Source organism: Schistocerca piceifrons, chromosome X (genome assembly GCF_021461385.2).
Source record: "Schistocerca piceifrons isolate TAMUIC-IGC-003096 chromosome X, iqSchPice1.1, whole genome shotgun sequence".
Lineage (NCBI taxonomy): Eukaryota > Metazoa > Arthropoda > Insecta > Orthoptera > Acrididae > Schistocerca > Schistocerca piceifrons.
In genome coordinates this window covers 305591062-305609003 of record NC_060149.1, presented here as the reverse complement: position 1 = coordinate 305609003, position 17942 = coordinate 305591062, and the positions used below count along the sequence as shown (strand labels likewise).

The following is a 17942-nucleotide window of genomic DNA, read 5'->3' as shown; positions in this document are numbered from 1 at the left end:
GCTAACAATACGAGCCCATGACTACCAATCCATTGGGTGGAGACCGCACATCAACAGCACTTCCCTTTTCTGCACAATTTGCGGTGCAAGTTGTAGGTGATTCACCCTATATATATATTACAGAAAGATAAAAGACATGCAGATGTGAGTAATCAGTTTCTACCCACCACCTTTTACACATTACTTTGCTTGGAATAGGAGTTGTCAAGGAGAAACTTTCTCAGTTTGCTTTCAAATTCTACTTTGCTGTCTTTCAGACAGTTTATATCACTGGGTAAGTGAACAAAAATTTCTGTTGCAGCTTTGTACACCTCTTTTGTGCTAAAGACAACCTTAATGTGGGGTAATGAAGGCAGTTTTTGCTACTGGTATTGTAATTATGTACATCACTGTTCTTTCGGGATTTAGTGGATTGTGTGCAATGATCTTCATTAGAGGATAAATATACTGTGCAGTTGTAGTCAGAATTCACAGCTCCTTACACAGGTGCCTACAAGGTGGTTGTGGGTGAGCACCACATGCAATGTTTCCAGCATGTTTTTGCACAATGAAGACATTCTTTCTTAAAGATGAGTTAACCCAGAATAATATTCCACATGACATTATCGAATGAAAATACGCAAAATATGTCAACTTAGTGAATTATCGTTTGTTTTCCAATACTGTAATGATTCTAAGGGCAATTGTGGCTGGACTAAGTTGTTTTAGGAGCTCCAACATGTGGTTTTTCCAATTTAAATTCTCATCAGCATGGATACCTATGACTTTTGAATTTTCCACCCTATTGTTTCCTCACCATGTGTTACACTTATCATTGATGTAGTACACATAGATGCGCAAACTGGATATTTTGAGTCATTTTAAAATTGAGGGTGAGACTATTAGCAGAAAACCAGGAAATGATACTTTTAAGAACTATGTTTACCATTTCTTCTGTTTCTGTATGTATGCTTGGATTGATTACAATACTAGTGTCATCTGCAAAAAGAACAAATTCTGCTTGTTGCATATTAGTCAGAAGATCGTTTACATATATGATGAACAATAGTGGACCTAAGACTGAGCCTTAGAGAACCCCATACATGATCTCCCCAGTCAGAATTTTGTTCCTTGGCTATATTGCTTGAACTACTAAGTGGAACTTTTTGCATTCTTTTCGTTAGATATGACATTATTCATTCATTAGCTATGCCATCAATCTCATAAGACTTAATTTAACTTGGAGAATATTGTGATTCACACAGTTAAATGCCTTAGGTAGGTCGCAGAAAATGCCAACTGGCGCTATTTTATTATTTAATGCTTGTAAAATCTGGTGAGTGAACATGTAAATGGCGTTCTCAGAACCTGAGCTCATCTGAAAAGACGACATTATCCTTATCGTGTACCTGTACAACACTTCGTCCCCCTAAACAACACGCTGCATCTAACTAATCACTACTCTCGGGTGATTCCACTATACACAACGTACCAACTGGTAAGTCAGGCTCGACACTCACCCACAGTGACTTCTCAGTGCCACTCAACATACCATCATTCGAATTAAACCGTAATGTCATTGCTCATAGTTTAACTGTATTTTCTACTACGATAGATGCTGTTTGTGGCAGATCAACATTGACAGCAACTTCCCCTAGCTGGAATGTCTTCCCACCCATTTATAGAGGTATCAGTTTTCTTCCTTTTATTGATCAACTCTAGTGCCGTGCATGAGGCATGACCCCAAGCCTCCTGTCAGGAGTCTGGTGGCAACTGGTGGAGACGAAAGATCTGCCACACTGTGGCACCAAGTCCACCAGGGTGGACTTCGTGCGAGAGGTACTTTCCCTCTACCAGTCTTTAACCCATCGCTGCAGCTGGTGGCGCTCATTCATCTCATAGTGTAGCACAGACCTGATGTCATCGTGGTATTGATGGGCTCTGAATGCTACTGTCTCAAAAGCAATTCATTATACTGCCCTGGGGCGCATTTGTTGCACTATTGTCTAGCTCCCAGTCACATAGCTCATAACATAATTGTAGCCATGGTGCGGTGACAATGTCATGCATTCTGGCTATTAACACATTGCAGGTTTCGCGGAGCATGGCTAACCCGTCTCGCAATCCTTTTGTGTGTATGTTGTTATAACCTACAGGTCGCCACACTGCAATTAACAGCCAGAGATAGATAGAGCAACTCACCACGGCAGCGTGTTAGAAATTTCACCTAAGACAAGGTAGTGTTGCTACACTTGGGCACTGAATAACTGAAGTGGTGTCAAATTGACAGACTTGCACCTGGAGGCTGAATGGTTCCAGAAGGGTCTCTCAGCCAATAATGCTATACAGTCATTTCGTAGCCTGACTGCCAGGAAATTAAAAGTAGTGTTAGGCAGAACATTGGCTACCTGAGCAAGATTAACACAACTTAAGTACCCCAGAGATTGCCTGCTAGTGAGAATTTCTTCTCAACAGCCATTCATTTCATAAGTACCTTTACATAAAAGAAAGTAATTAGAATTATTAGTTAACACACGCATATCTAGGAGGAATCTGTTTAAACGGTTGGGAATATTAACCACAGGCTCGCAGCAAATTTATTCACTGATGAGGTTCTTTGTCAGCAAGCCACAGTTGTTTGAGAATAATAGATCACCAATACACTACTAGTGAATCTAACTTTGACGCGAATGAAATGCTATAAAACTTTTTGATAAAGTGCCTAGTGAAACAGAATGTCTGACAGGCAGCAGAAGTATTTTGAAATGCGTATTACAGTTTTTTCTCTTAAACAACCAGCTCTATACCACAGAGGAATTCTTGCATTAAAATAATTAGGCTACTACATACATGGTCAGCATGTAGCCATATGTATACAAGATTGAATTCTGTGATCAATCTCAGAGGACCAACCACTGTCTACCATCGCCCTATTATCTTCCACCATACGCGTCATTCTCATGCTGTCAGAAAGGACATAGGTTCAGCACACCGCTCTGCCGGCCATTGTCGGCTTTATAGGCTTTGGAGCCACTACTTCTCATTCAAATAGCTCCTCAAGTGCAATAACTAGGCTTCTTTATATCTACCTCAGGATCAACACAGTTAAACTAAGATCTCTATTACCTGAGACACAACATTCTAGCATTTGGCTGTATGATCGTCGCTGATGTATGACTAAAGCTTATGGTGAGTGAGTACTGGCGGCACTCACTATTACTTTCCTTGAGATCCACGAGTTCACCAAATCCGTAAGTAGCCGAGGCTAGCTGTAATCTCTTGGAAGCTCACAATTTGGTACAACCTGGGACGGGGAAATGGCAGGTTGGAGGTCACGTGAAATTTAGCCGATCCTATGAAGTGGCGAGCATTCACCCATCTAATCTTTTTCATTTGTAGCGGCTGAGCAGTCATAGATTAGCACAGCTCTTGAGTTTTTCTAGACGCTAGTGAATTGTGTAACTCGAAGATTCGTTGATGTCATCAGGACAAAACTATAACATGTCACTAGTGAAGTGTTTCTGATATAATAGCTCGTTAGTGTGTTAACTACAAATAAACGTTAGTCTGAAATATAACACTTAGCAATACATGTTCTTCAGTTAGCCTCAGCTGTGGCATGTCGTCAAGTTATTGTTGTCAGGGTAATATAAAACTAATCATACACCTCTGTAACTCAGTCAGACAGTGACAAGAGAGTATGAGGGCTCTGATACTCACAGGCCACTTCAGGCTACAACTAATGCATAAGAATGATCCATTTCCACATGTCACCCCTGACTAACATATAAGCATAATGAGATTTCTTGACATGTTTTGACTTACAGCACTGACATAATAAAATACAATGAAAGAGCACAAAAATAAATCTATGTAGTGCTATAGTGCTGAGGATATGAATGGGTTATGAGTGTGCATGCCTGCATTTGTGTGCGCGGGCTCGCGTTTGTGTGTGTGTGTGTGTGTGTGTGTGTGTGTGTGTGTGTGTGTGTGTGTGTGTGTGTGTTTGCTATTAGTATGTGAGGTAGGTAGTTACACATTATCCAGTTCACTATAGGTTTAAATCTAGCTGAATGCAAGTAACATATAAAATGTTTAAGATAACTGAAAAATGTACACAAGTTAATACTTTTTATAATTTCAATGGAAACTTCTCTTTGTAGGAGAAAGCAATATCCTTCACTCAGTCTTTTGAGGAGGCTGTTAAGGAAGCTATCTCCATTCATCCAGGATCAAAAATCAATCCTGATAATGATGGTCATCTTGTCCACATCACTGGTCCATTGGAAATCAGTGAACCATTAACGGAAGTAGAGTATGGCATTTCAGTTCCAGCTGTAAAACTGAAGAGACGAGTCCAGATGTATCAATGGGTTGAAGAACATGTGCAAAGGTAAGAATTGATCATCTAATATATATATATGTTCTAACTTCATAAGTTTGAATAACAAGATTGACAAAGGCTTGAATATGAGTTTGTATACATATAAATCTACTTTTTCAAATATTCGTATTAAGTTGTTTATATTGGTGAATTTATGTGGGTAAGGCGCTATAAAATAATTTTTCCACACATAGTGGAAAGTGAATAATATATGAAAAAGGTAAACCTGACTACAAGAATGACTTCACCGTAAATGAATAAAGCTCTCTGCAGAGAACTTAGCGCATAAAGCGAAACTATTGTTCTAAAGACACTTTGGAGACACTGGGCTTGTTGGTGTAGTTCATGGTCTTTCATTTTATAATGTTTATTGCTTGTACTGGTATTCTTTCAGTGATGAAAATATCACTTAAAATTGTATTCTTAATTCGTAAAAAAGTTGTGTATGAAAACAGACATATGGTAAGCTGGCATTACCAGTGAAGTATGTAGACACAGAATGATGATTATTAGGATCTGAGAATTAACCATAAGTTATTAATTACAAAAATATTATTTCCCCACAACATGTAGAATAAAAGAAATGCGCATTTCACACATCAGTATTAAAATTAAAGAATAAAAGAAACACAAAGAAAAGTTACATAAGAAATAAAAAACAACAAGGAAGTTATGAATCACAGCTTTACGTCCACCAGGAAAGTAATCTGATCTCTCACTTGGACTGATGGTTTCAATTTTTGCACAGTTTCGTAGGAGTTATACCAAAGCATGCAGGGAATATCTGGCAATCTCCAAAATTTCTTTTGTTTCTTCATAGTGTCAACAAATATTTCACTGTACCTTTCCTGAGTAGAACTGGGCACGGCAGTCTTACACCACAAAGTCATCCATGTGATGCTACACTCAGTTATGTACAGAAACTGTATTAAAGGGCAGGGTAGGTTTAAAACCACGTAAGGCCCATATTAAGTGATATGTACTCTTTCCAGTATTAATTTACTTACATAAAACAGGTAACGTTTAATAAAATTATAATTATTATAATTTTATAAAATTATGATAACAGATGCACTTTGGTTTTTGAGCCATTATCTGATCAACATAGTAAAACACCAAAACTACCCATAATAATTGACTTTTATTAGGCGCATCCACACAGGAATGGAAAAACGCTTCTATGTAAGTAAACAGTTGTATACCACCATGTTATTTACGTCCATTCACAATCAGAAAATTGTTCAATCGCTGACGTGGCTACATAGTAACATGTCAAGACTGTCAGATCATAGAGGCGAGTACTGTTTCAATTTAATCTCAGACCATTGCAAATCGGTTCTTTTTCTTAGCTGCAAATTAGTATTCAAGCGATTACCCGCAATCACCTTTATACTGGTAGGCTGGATAAACGTTCAGTTAAGCTTTCCACAAACAGAAAGAATCAGAAAAACGTGTATATTAGAAGACTAACATGCAGATAAATTTGAACACAGCTACCTGTACAGTTAACCATCAGTCACACACTGTTTATATATAACACACCCAGGATGGTAACACCAACAAAAAGAAAAAAAAAAAAGGAAATGTAAGCGAAAACTGAGAATACGGTAGCACCACAGCAATACAATTTACTGGAAACATACAAATTTGTGTCAGACCAGGATTTCCCGTTTTACGCGAGTGGTCGCCTTGAACACTGCAACTATCCGAGCATATTCTTTGAACAGACCCAAACTTCCTTATGTCCCAGTGTCTGCTTCCCTCAGTGCTTACACAATTATGTGATTTCTGCACATGGAGAGACTTATCTAGTTTTCTCATCAGGTTGCCTTGGCTTTGACATAAAATACGTTAGTGCAGTATCTGTTTTTGACAGTGTCTGTAAAGTTCCATGCAATGTTCCTTCAGACATGCAAAGTTGTACATCAGTGTAATGTGCAAAGGAACATTGCATCGAACTTTACAGACACTCAATGTATGTAAAAAGAAAAAAAAGTAGATAAGGATTTGTTGGAGTTTGTATCTCTGCATTTTGTGTCACTTGCGGTCAGCTCACTCATCAGGAGTTTGCGCCTCTCTAAATGCAATACTCTTTTCTGTCACTTCTCCGCCAAATGTCTCCTTCAACGAAATTTTAAAGCTGTATGTTGAACAAGCTCCGTATAGAGCTCATGACAACTGATGTTAAACGGAAAATTATGGGGGTTACTCAGATGATAGACTGTTACCATTTTCTTAGACAAAGAGTGTAAAATAGATACCAATATAAAAGTTAACATAATGTTCTATGTATAAACAGTATGTCGAACTCGATGACAAACGAAGGATAGGAACCTGTTGTACCGACCTAACGATAGTGAGTGTCAAACGAAAGATTATTAATCTTATTTTAGAAAATCATGAATTGCTTTATTGTGGTATATTCGAGAGTGATTTCTCAATATTTGACGTTATGAGAAGTGCACTATACTAATGCATGAAATAATTTATTTAGTGACTCCAAATTGTGCTCTAAGTACTTTCTCAGTTTTGCTGCCATGTAAGAATTATTACCTTCAAAATGCCTTAAATTTATTTTGCATCCTCAAATGATTTGGTAAAACAGATCCCTGTATAAGGCATATGGTAAAATCAAAATTGCAAGCACCATACTGCTGCAATTGAGGACAATATTTGGTTACTGTTGAACATGTCTTACGATAGTAGTGGAACAAAGAGGGAGTGAGCCCATTTTGTTAGTGCAGGTTGCCTACATCAGGTGCAGATGTGCACTCAGGGGCAAACATATTGTTCTCCTTTGATTGACAGGTCATTAACCCATTGTTCTACTTTGATTGACAGGTATTTAACCTGTTGTTCTACTTTGATTGACAGGTACTTAACCTATTGTTGTGCTAAAAGGATCCTTCCTTTTGATTAACAAGCACTTAACCTATTGTTCCCCACTCCCTCCCCCTTCCCCTCCTCCACCCCCTCTCACCCTTCAGGAAACCTTCCCCCTCGCTGCTACAGGTATACTTTTAGGTCTGAGTTATCAGAACAGCCTGTCTCACTCTTATCAATTTGATTGACTACTTAAATAAATTGATCAATTAATTAACTACTCCCTCTCTGGTAACCGCCTCTCCTCCCACCCTGTCTTTCGGAAATTGGTGGGAAAAAGACTTAGTTGATCAGTCATTTGGAGGGAATTCGGTTGCAGTATGTGGAATATTGTTTAAACATTGTAGACAATGTATAGAGTATTATTTAATTACTTATGGCAATGTATGGAATATAGTTTATTTATTTAGTTAAAGAATTTTTCAGGAAATTGATCACCACCCATGCCACCCCATCCCAGCCCTCCTCAACCCCTCCCTTCCCCCCCTCTACCTGGAAATTGGTGGCTCTTTGGTGGAGAAGAAGGATCTCATGATGCGAAATTCAAGGGTATCATGTTTATTTATAAAAAATTCAGTTTTTGGGAGCTGAATTTCTCTTTCTCATCATGCTTTGATGGTTGGAAATATGTAGATGTTGCAAGAAGTAATTACGTGAGGCAAACATGTTGCATAACTTAATGTTCAGCATTGTACTCTAGGTGTCTTAATCTAATGTTTGGCAATTTGTTGGCACTTAACCTATTAAAACTTCCTGGAAGGTTAAAACTGTGTGCCAGACCTTTGCCTTTCACAGGCAAGTGCTCTACCACACAGTTTTAATCTGCCAGGGAGTTCCGTATCAGTGCACACTTCACTGCAGAGTGAAAATCTCATTCTGGAAACTTAATCTATTGTTCTGTTAAGTGGTTTTCCATGTCACCCCCATTTCCTTAAACTATTGTACCGCCTTTGATACCAAATTAAGTAATTTGTCATGTTCTCTGACCATTTTCTGGAACACTTTTCGAATTTCACATGCTTTTGAACGCCATTTCTGATGTATTATTCTACATCAGCCACCTCCTTGAACTATTGTACTGCATTTAGATAAAAATTATGCGAATTAACCTAGTGCTCTGCACTTAACCTGCTATTCTACTCCATGCCACCCACTCACGCACACTCTCTCCTTAATTATTGTACCACTAACACCACATTGATATAAAAAATTTGTGCAAATTAATTAAATCGATATTTTTCAGGGTAGTTTTATTTTTTAATTCACAGTATCCAGTTGGTCGGTGAAATCAATGGAATACAGTTTAAACAAAAGATTGGTATTAAAAAACACATCCCACCACCCGCCGCCGACGCCGCCGACTCCGCACATCCCTCAGTAGTCGGGGTGCACCGGCGGCCTCCACAATGTGAAGACACGACTGTCAGCTGCTGAGTCACGCACAGGTGTCTGTATGGGTCCCTCAAGCATGAGGCGGAAGTATCCCTTTCACACTTGACATCTGAGACATTTCTGTCGACATACATGTTCACCTAGGCACTGTTAGTGGCACAATGAGGCATAGCTGTGGTGTGGGTCCAGAACTGAGAGATGTTTGCATAGCACAAAAAAGGTTCTCAGTGTTATACCAACGTCACATATCTATTTAAATAACTGCCAACTCCCCCCTCTGGATGCGCTATAGAAATCAGTTGCGATGCTTCCCAGAATAACACAACTTACATTGTTCCCAGCGATCCTAAAAGGACATTCAAGCTCCATCTAGCTGTGCACGCGTGCTTACCCGCCTAGCGAGGCTGACACATTGCTGCAAAATGTTCATCCTGCTGTCAACTCACATCTCAGAAATGTTAAACGTTCTCTCCACTGAAAACCTTCGTCGTGTCTGTGCATACTTGCAGAAACACTGTTAAAAGCATTCTTGTTGTTTGGAAAGCGAGCACTGTTTAAGCAAAGATCCTACAGCTACTGGTCTGAAGATGTCTTAAAGCCACAGTGGCGAATGAGTGACGGCATCCCCACCGTGGACAGATGGTCTGCATCAACTTGTCTTTAAACGCTTGCTTTATCAGAACTTTCCATAAATAACTTGCATCCATCTTGTTCGCATCAGTTTGTAGACGCTCCTATGCCCTGGCTGAATTACTAATACCGCTGGCGTGGAAGCACTGTCTGCATTGTTTTTTCTTTCTGCAGATGAGACTTTCAGAGGCACAGAACTATTTTGTACGGATCACCATATTGCAACAACAATTAAACCCTGCAAAGTGGCCTACAGATCTACAAATATGGAAAGACTCTTACTCAATTATACTGCTCTGCCACTGAGAATGAGAGCTTGAATATTAGAACGTGAAACTGGTCTCCAACCCAGCAATATATCACTGCATACTGTGTCAATATAGTAAACATAGAATTCGTATGTTGTGCCATACAAAATCGCCCGTTTTACATCATTTATACAGGGTGTTACAAAAAGGTACGGCCAAACTTTCAGGAAACATTCCTCACACACAAAGAAAGAAAATATGTTATGTGGACATGTGTCCGGAAACACTTACTTTCCATGTGAGAGCTCATTTTATTACTTGTCTTCAAATCACATTAATCATGGAATGGAAACACACAGCAACAGAACGTACCAGCGTGACTTCAAACACTTTGTTACAGGAAATGTTCAAAATGTCCTCCGTTAGTGAGTATACATGCATCCACCCTCCGTCGCATGGAATCCCTGATGCGCTGGTGCAGACCTAGAGAATGGCGTATTGTATCACAGCCGTCCACAATACGAGCACGAAGAGTCTCTACATTTGGTACTGGGGTTGCGTATATGAGAGCTTTCAAATGCCCCATAAATGAAAGTCAAGAGGGTTGAGGTGAGGAGAGCGTGGAGGCCATGGAATTGGTCCGCCTCTACCAATTCATCGGTCACCGAATCTGTTGTTGACAAGCGTACGAACACTTTGACTGAAATGTGCAGGAGCTCCATCGTGCATGAACCACATGTTGTGTCGTACTTGTAAAGGCACATGTTCTAGCAGCACAGGTAGACTATCCCATATGAAATCATGGCGGTGAATCGAGGAAGTACAGTACATACTGACGAAACTATAATGATCTCTAACATGGAAATTAAGCGTTTCCGGACACATGTCCACATAACATCTTTTCTTTATTTGTGTGTGAGGAATGTTTCCTGAAAGTTTGGCCGTACCTTTTTGTAACACCCTGTATAGTTATCGACCACCACACACTCGTACATACACAGCGAAGACAGGCAGCATAAGTACATGCACAATTGATATACCCTGAACTGCCCTAGATATTTCCCCAAAGGCAGATGCAGAACCAGAGTGCCTTCAGTGGAGTGAAGTCACTCTCCGAACTGTTGTCCGCCCCGTTAGCTAAGTGGTCAGCGTGACAGATTGCCGTCCTACGGGCCCGGGTTCGATGCCCGGCTGGGACGGGGATTTTCTCCGCTCAGGGACTGGGTGTTGTGTTGCCTTCATCATCATTTTGTCCCCATCCAGCGCGCAGGTCGCCCCATGTGGCGTCGAATGTAATAAGACGTGCACCAAGGCGGCCGGACCTGCCCTGTAAGGAGCCTCGCGGCCAATGATGCCAAATGCTCATTTCCATTTTCAGAACTGTTGTACAAAGGCTGGATAGGTTCCCCTCGGCACAAAAGTGTTACTGCTTCCGGCCTCGACCTGCTTGCTTGCCTGCTTTTGTACACCCATCTCCAGACTGTTGGATTACAAGAACATATGTTATTTCACATGGTTTGCCAGAATATAATACCATTTTCACGATACTTCTCAATATCAAGCACATAGCAATATCGCTCACACAACATAATTCCGAAGATATAGAATGAAAATTATTTCTCCAGAAGTCCGAAACTATAGTGAGGTGGAGCATGCTGTAAACCACTGAGTAATTAGAAACTTATCCCGTCTGCAAAGACCTTTACATGAAAATTCCAAAAAAAAAAAAAATAGAGGCATCTGATATTTCCACTCACGAATACCAATGTCAGTGATGTAACAGATGCCAAATCATATCTATAATTTACAAAGTCAACTAAGGTGTTTCTCATGTCTTTACCCTGCTCGATGCACACACCACAATAGATGTTCCCTCGGCAAAATAAAGGTGCAAAATGTGCAGAGGCAGTCAACCGGACGATTTACATGGTAGGGAATAATGGTCCAGTGCAGACACACATGCATATTGAATCTTCTCAAATTTCCATGCGATCACGAAAGCAGCCCAACACATACTAAGTATTAGTTCATTATTCAGTCGTCTAGAGGACGACATGGTCAAGTCAACTACATTCCCGCATCCCAGCTGGCCTTTCTATTCGGACGGCTCCTACTGCTAACAGGAAACGTGAATCATTCCCGCCACAGGCCATCGGCGCTGCACCCCAAGCACACATAGGCAGAATCATCATCCTAGGAAATCGATCACATATGTATCTGATCGCAATACTTACAGTTAAATTTTACAATTCCAGTCTCAGTTGAGCAACATTCGAAAATGTGTGAAGTATCGGTAATACACCCCGCTAATGGCTGTGGCTCTGGAAATATCTGTACCATTCTTATGACTTGACTTTCTCAGTATTCCACGTCAAATTCATACCTTCCTTACAACTGGACATAGTCATTTCCTCTGCACATATCAGAACAAAAACATATACTTTATAAACCTGACGCTCAATCCGAATGTATCACACATCCTCTTCTACTTAGTATATTACTTCATGTATAACTGATTGCTGGAGATACGGGATAATACTGACCAAAAATCAACGATGGGTGGACATGTCTTATAAATTTTCTTGCGAGTGGTACCACTGTGTCTTCGAAAGAGAAGCGTAATCGTGTTAGAAATCGCCAGGTGTTAAAAAACACAGCCATATTACCATCACAAGCTGTTTCGGTTCTACAGGTGCATACAAGTATCCATGTTAAAAGCTGTACTGACTTTATAAATCTACGTATGGCATTACCTCTGAATGAAGTGGTTTTTTCCAGACAAATACCGTGACACTGAATATAGATGGTGATCGCCAGAGTGTATAGCATTAGACCAACAGTGAGGATACACTTCGCTAACGTGCAACCTCGTAATAACATTACCGAATTTTGAAAGTTATTCAGCTAAGGAGCATGGTATAAAACCGGTATTTTCAACTCCCTCACGCCACCGCCGCTACATTTTTCTCCAGTATTTGTAATGCATTCGATATCGATGCCATGTCAGAGGTTCGATGATAAATCGACTGGGTTATAGGCGATAGTTGATTAAGAAGAGTCACAAACAGTACTAGATGGTGTGCTGATTGAGGTCATAAGAAATGTGCACTAGCTTTTAAGATCTCTGGTGTTACGCTTTCCGTAGAAATGCTGTCTGGTATTTGGCATCAATTCTTCCCTTTCAACCACATACCTGCGCTGTAAACTATGGAAAAGCCCTTTAATTATTACAGCCACTAGTGAATCATATTTCTGGCACTCTCATATCTCGAAATGAGTCACCTTTCTCGGACTAATCTGCTACAGTAAAATTACAACGTTGTGTTAGGTAGACCCTATGCATCTTGCAACTGCCCCTCAGACTCTGCACTACCATCTTCGCAGCTTTGCGAAAGTGATCATTCCAATGTAAGCCGGAACTGAGTAGAAGTCGGAGAAATCTATATATACCATCTTCTGTAACCCATGTAAAAACAGGATAAGCTGAGTTACTGTGACAGGACTGTATTTCGACCATTCGATGGAAACGGGAACTGGGGGAAGGATGAGGACTTTGCTACTGCACTGTGGTGCGTCCCCAGACTACATACATGTACAACAGATCCATGTCCCTCAGGGCCCATTCACGTCTATCGCCCTAACGTGCTGTCTTCGTTATTCTGTACCATCCAACAGAGAAAAATTACGAACTATAAAAGCTCCACTCATCCAATAGAGAACTCGATAAGATTTTTACCACATCTCTCTTTTCCCATATATCGAAAACAAATACTGTATGCGTGCCAGCATCTAACACATGTGATGATCCTATTAAATACACAGGTACTGATCAACTGCACTGATCAGTTTAAAGTTTCATCACCTGTACTATAGGAGGATGATGGTATCTCACATACTGTAAGTTACAAGAGACGCTCCCTGTGACCCTGTGTCGTTGTTTGAAGCATTGTTTTTTCCTGCTTTAACACGCTTTGTACATTGCCTTACATTTTGTTTTTCCGCCACAACTTCGAGGTCTGTGTCATCTTGTAAACTCACATTAATACATTCTGATCCATTGCCTCTTGCAGAAAACTAGACGTCGCATGCTGAAAATAATGTTGATACTACTGACACCATAACACACTAAACACACTGGATGTTTGTAAATAAAAGAGAATTACTATTCAAGGAGACTGTAAGAGTTTGGCGCCATTGTGGAGGGTGTCCGAAGTGCAGTCCGAAGGTGATTGACGACCTCTACATTTAAACTTATCTGTCACAGTGACGGAATAGCTGATGCCTCTGCGTTCCATTTCGACTGATTCCTCTAACTGCAGTCATGAACGCAATCAGTCTTTCATTGTCGGCCATCGCCAGAAGGTGTTGTCCCTCCATCAAAACATTTCTTGAACTCAAAGAAGCAATGTCAGTCAGTCATTATGTGGTAACCAACAACGTGCTAGTAGACGAATGAAATGGGAAAGACACTCTCGATGTAATGTAATAATATGCATCACAGTTGATAGTGCGAACAATTTTAGCAATTTTACATTAATTTCAACAGCGAACAGTGATGCGACAGCATGTTTCCCAATTTCAGTATCAAAGCTAAACCGTCCCTTCTCTACTTTGCGGGTATCATTGTGAATGTAGATAGATGACTGTACAGTACATCCATTCATGGTTAATTCTTGAACACATACATCATCAAAGTATACCAGACAGTACTCTACATATTTCTAACACCTCAAGCACAGTGATTAATTTACAAAACATCTCTTGCGGTTGGGAATCACAGAGCATTCTCGCAGTCTTAGGATAAAATTGGAGAATGAAAGACCCCCTCGCACTGTCTTTGTTTGACCAATCCGCCCTGCAACACCTTTATCGATTTAATCTGCAGCTGACCAGAAGTAGACTGCTACATTCCATGTCTCGTGAAGAGCACAAAATGTGTCCAGACGCGCCCATGTCGAGGAGGCTAGCACCCCTTATTGGTGTGCAATAACAGATTTGAAAGTGTTGTGATATAATAGCAGATGGTTAAGAAGAACAAGAAACGGGTGGTTTTGATGCGTGATGGATCTCCAGATGGATGGAGTTCGAAGCATTTAACGTAAATCAACTACGCTGTCAATTTTAAAGTATTCTTTTAATGTCTGGGCTTCAGTTCCAGGAGGGTATTGGTAAGAGAGAAGATAAACACAAGTACTCCTAATTTTACAAAAGTTATAATGTTACATCGCTTGAGTTTCCGAACTATCAGTCATGTGGAATGCAGCACTGTTAATATTCCAGTGTAAGAAATGTATCTCCAGCCCATGACATACATCTTTCTTGCAGGCTTCTCTACGATAAACGATGGTAACAAACTATAAAACGAAAAAACTACTTCCGTATAACAGTGGTTCAGTGTGATACATGCACAGTGTCGCTCACCTGAGATGTATAGCGTCCACTGTTCACATCCGATCATGGTTCAGAAATTGTTAGTGGCGGTATGACATGTAATTTCACATGTCGGACGCCACTGATATGAGTATATCTGTTTCCTTGTAGGAGGTATTCTCCGTTACTAATGATCATTTTATATAGGACTGATGCGAGCATAGTATAATTTCTGAACCATGATCAGATGTGAACAGTGGATGCTATACATCTCTGGAGAGCTACATTGTGCACGTATCACACAGAGCCACTGCTTTAAGGAAGTAGGTTTTTCGTTTTACAGTTTGTTACCACAGTTTATCGTAGAGAAGCCTGCAAGGAAGATGTATGTCATGCGTTGGAGATATATTTCTTACACTGGAATATTAACAGCGCTGCATTCCACATGACTGATAGGTCAGAAATTCATTCGATCTAACGTCATAACCTCTTTTAAGTGCAGAACTGTGTAGCCTAAGGAGAGCGTGTGTTTATGTTCTCTCTTAGCACTACCCTCCTGGTACTAAACCCAAACACTACAAGAATACTTTAAAATTGATAGTGCAGATGATTTATGTAAAATGCTTCAAACTCCATCCGTCTGGAGATCCATCATGCATCAAAACCACCCATTTCTTCTTCTTCTTAACAGTCTGCTATTACATCACAACACTTTCAAATCTGTTACTGTTCACTGATAAGGGGGCAGCATCCTTGACATGGGCGCGTCTAGAGAAATTTTGTGCTCTTGGACAGGTGAGGACTCGGCAAGCTCCATTCATTCATGAGACGCGGAATGTAGTGGTCTACTTCTGGTCAACTTCAGATTAAATCGGTAACGGTATTGTAGGGCGGGCTGGTCAAAGACAGTGCTAAGGGGTCTTTCAGTCTCCAATTTTAACCTGAGACTGCGAGAATGCTCTGTGACTCCCATCGGCATAGAGATAGATCATAAGTTAAGCACTATGCTCGAGGTGTTAGAAATATGTAGGGCGCTGTGTGGTATACTTTGATGATTTATGTGTTTGAGAGTTAACAATGAATGAACGTACTGCACAGTCATCTATCTACATTTACAATCATACCCGCGAAGTAGAGAAGGGACGGTTTAGCTTTGATACTGAAATTGGGAAAAATGCTGTTACATCACTGGTCGGTGTTGAAATTAATGTAAAATTGCTAAAATTGTTCGCACTATCGACTGTGATGCATATTATTACAGTACATCAATGGTGTCTTTTCCATTCTGTCCATCCACTGGCACGCCATTGGTTACCACATAATGATTGACTGACATTGTTTCTTTGAGTTGGAGACAGAGTTTTATTGGATGGGCGACCCCTTCGGGGGATGGCTAACACCGAAACAGTGATCGTATGCATGACTGCAATATGAGGAATCAATGGAAATGGAATGCAGAGGCATCAGGTATTTTGTCACTCTGACAGATGAGTTTAAATGTAGAGGTCGTCAATCGCCTTGGGACTGCAGTTTGGACACTCTATACAATGCCGCCAAACTCTTCCAGTATCCTTATGTTGTAACTATCTTTTATTTAAAGTCATCCAGTGTGTGTGGTGTGTTATGGTACCAGCAGTAACAACATGATTTACACCATGCAGCGAATAGTTTTCTGCAAGAGGCAGAATGTACTATTGTCAATTTACAACATGATACAGACCTCGAAGTCGCAGCGGAAAAACAAAATGTATATCAGTGTACAAAGCATGTTACAGCAGAAAAAAACAATGTTTCCAACAACAACACAGGGTCACAGGGAGCGTTTCTTGCGATTTACTGTATAGTCTGTGGAATATGATCATCCACCTATAGTACAGGTGATGAAACCTTAAACTGGTCTGTGCAATTGATCAATACCTGTGTATTTAATAGGATCGTCACATGTGTTCCAATCCGGCACACATATGGACTGGTTTTCGATATATGGGAGGACAGAGATGTGGTAAAAATCTTATCGAGTTCTGTATGGGATGAAGTCAGTGGAACTTTTATAGTTCGTAATTTTTCTCTGCTGGACGGTACAGAATAACGAAGATAGCAGGTTGGGGCGATAGACGTTAATGGGCACTAAGGGACGCAGATCTGTAGCACTTATATGTAGATTGGAGATGCACCACAGTGCAGTAGCAGAATCCTTCTTCCAGTTCCCATTTCCATCGAATGGTCAAAATACAGTCCTTTTGCAGTAACTCAGCTTAGCCTGTTCCTACATGGGTTACAGAAGATGGTAGATATAGCTTTCTCCGGCTTATACTCAGTTCCGGCTTATATTGGAACGATCACATTCGCAAAGCTGCAAGGATGGTAGCCCAGAGTCTGAGGGGCAGTTGCTAGATGCATAGGGACTACCTGAAACCACATTGGAATTTTACAGTAGCAGATAGGTCCGAGAAAGGTGACTCATTTCGAGATATGAGAGTGCCAGAAATATGGTTCACTAGTGGTTGTAATCATTAAAGGAACTCTGAAAGTGTAGCACTAGAGATCTGAAAAGCTAGTGCACATTCCTTACGACGTCAAACAACACACCATCTACTACTGTTTATGATCCTTCTCAATCAACCATCGCCTATAGCCCAGTCGATATATCATCGAACCTCTGATATGGCATCGAGATAGAATGCGTTACAAATACTGGAGAAATATCTAGAGGCGGTGGGGTGAGGGAGTTGAAAATACCGATTTTATACCACGCTCCTTAGCCGAATCACTTCCAAAATTCGGCAATTTCATTACGAGGTTGCACTTTTGGCGAGGTATAGCTGAATTGTTGGCGATAAGCGTCTATATTCAGTGTCACGGTATTTGTCTGGAAAAAACCATTCAGAGGTAATGCCATACATAAATTTATAAAGCCAGTATGGCTTTTAACATGGGTACTCGTATGCACCTGTAGAAAAAAGACGGCTCTGAGCACTATGGGACTTAACATCTATGGTCATCAGTCCCCTAGAACTTAGAACTACTTAAACCTAACTAACCTAAGGACATCACAC

General features: G+C 40.4%; 1 protein-coding gene across 3 annotated transcripts in view; it reads left to right on the top strand.

The window, feature by feature from the left end:
- LOC124722923 (transmembrane protein 43 homolog) overlaps positions 1 to 17942 on the top strand; it is a 257784-nt gene that overhangs the window by 82970 nt on the left and 156872 nt on the right. For all 3 annotated transcript variants that reach the window (XM_047248082.1, XM_047248081.1, XM_047248083.1), the window contains one exon: positions 4143 to 4372. In XM_047248082.1, the coding sequence (XP_047104038.1) occupies positions 4143 to 4372 (230 nt within the window). The remainder of the gene's footprint in view (positions 1 to 4142; positions 4373 to 17942) is intronic.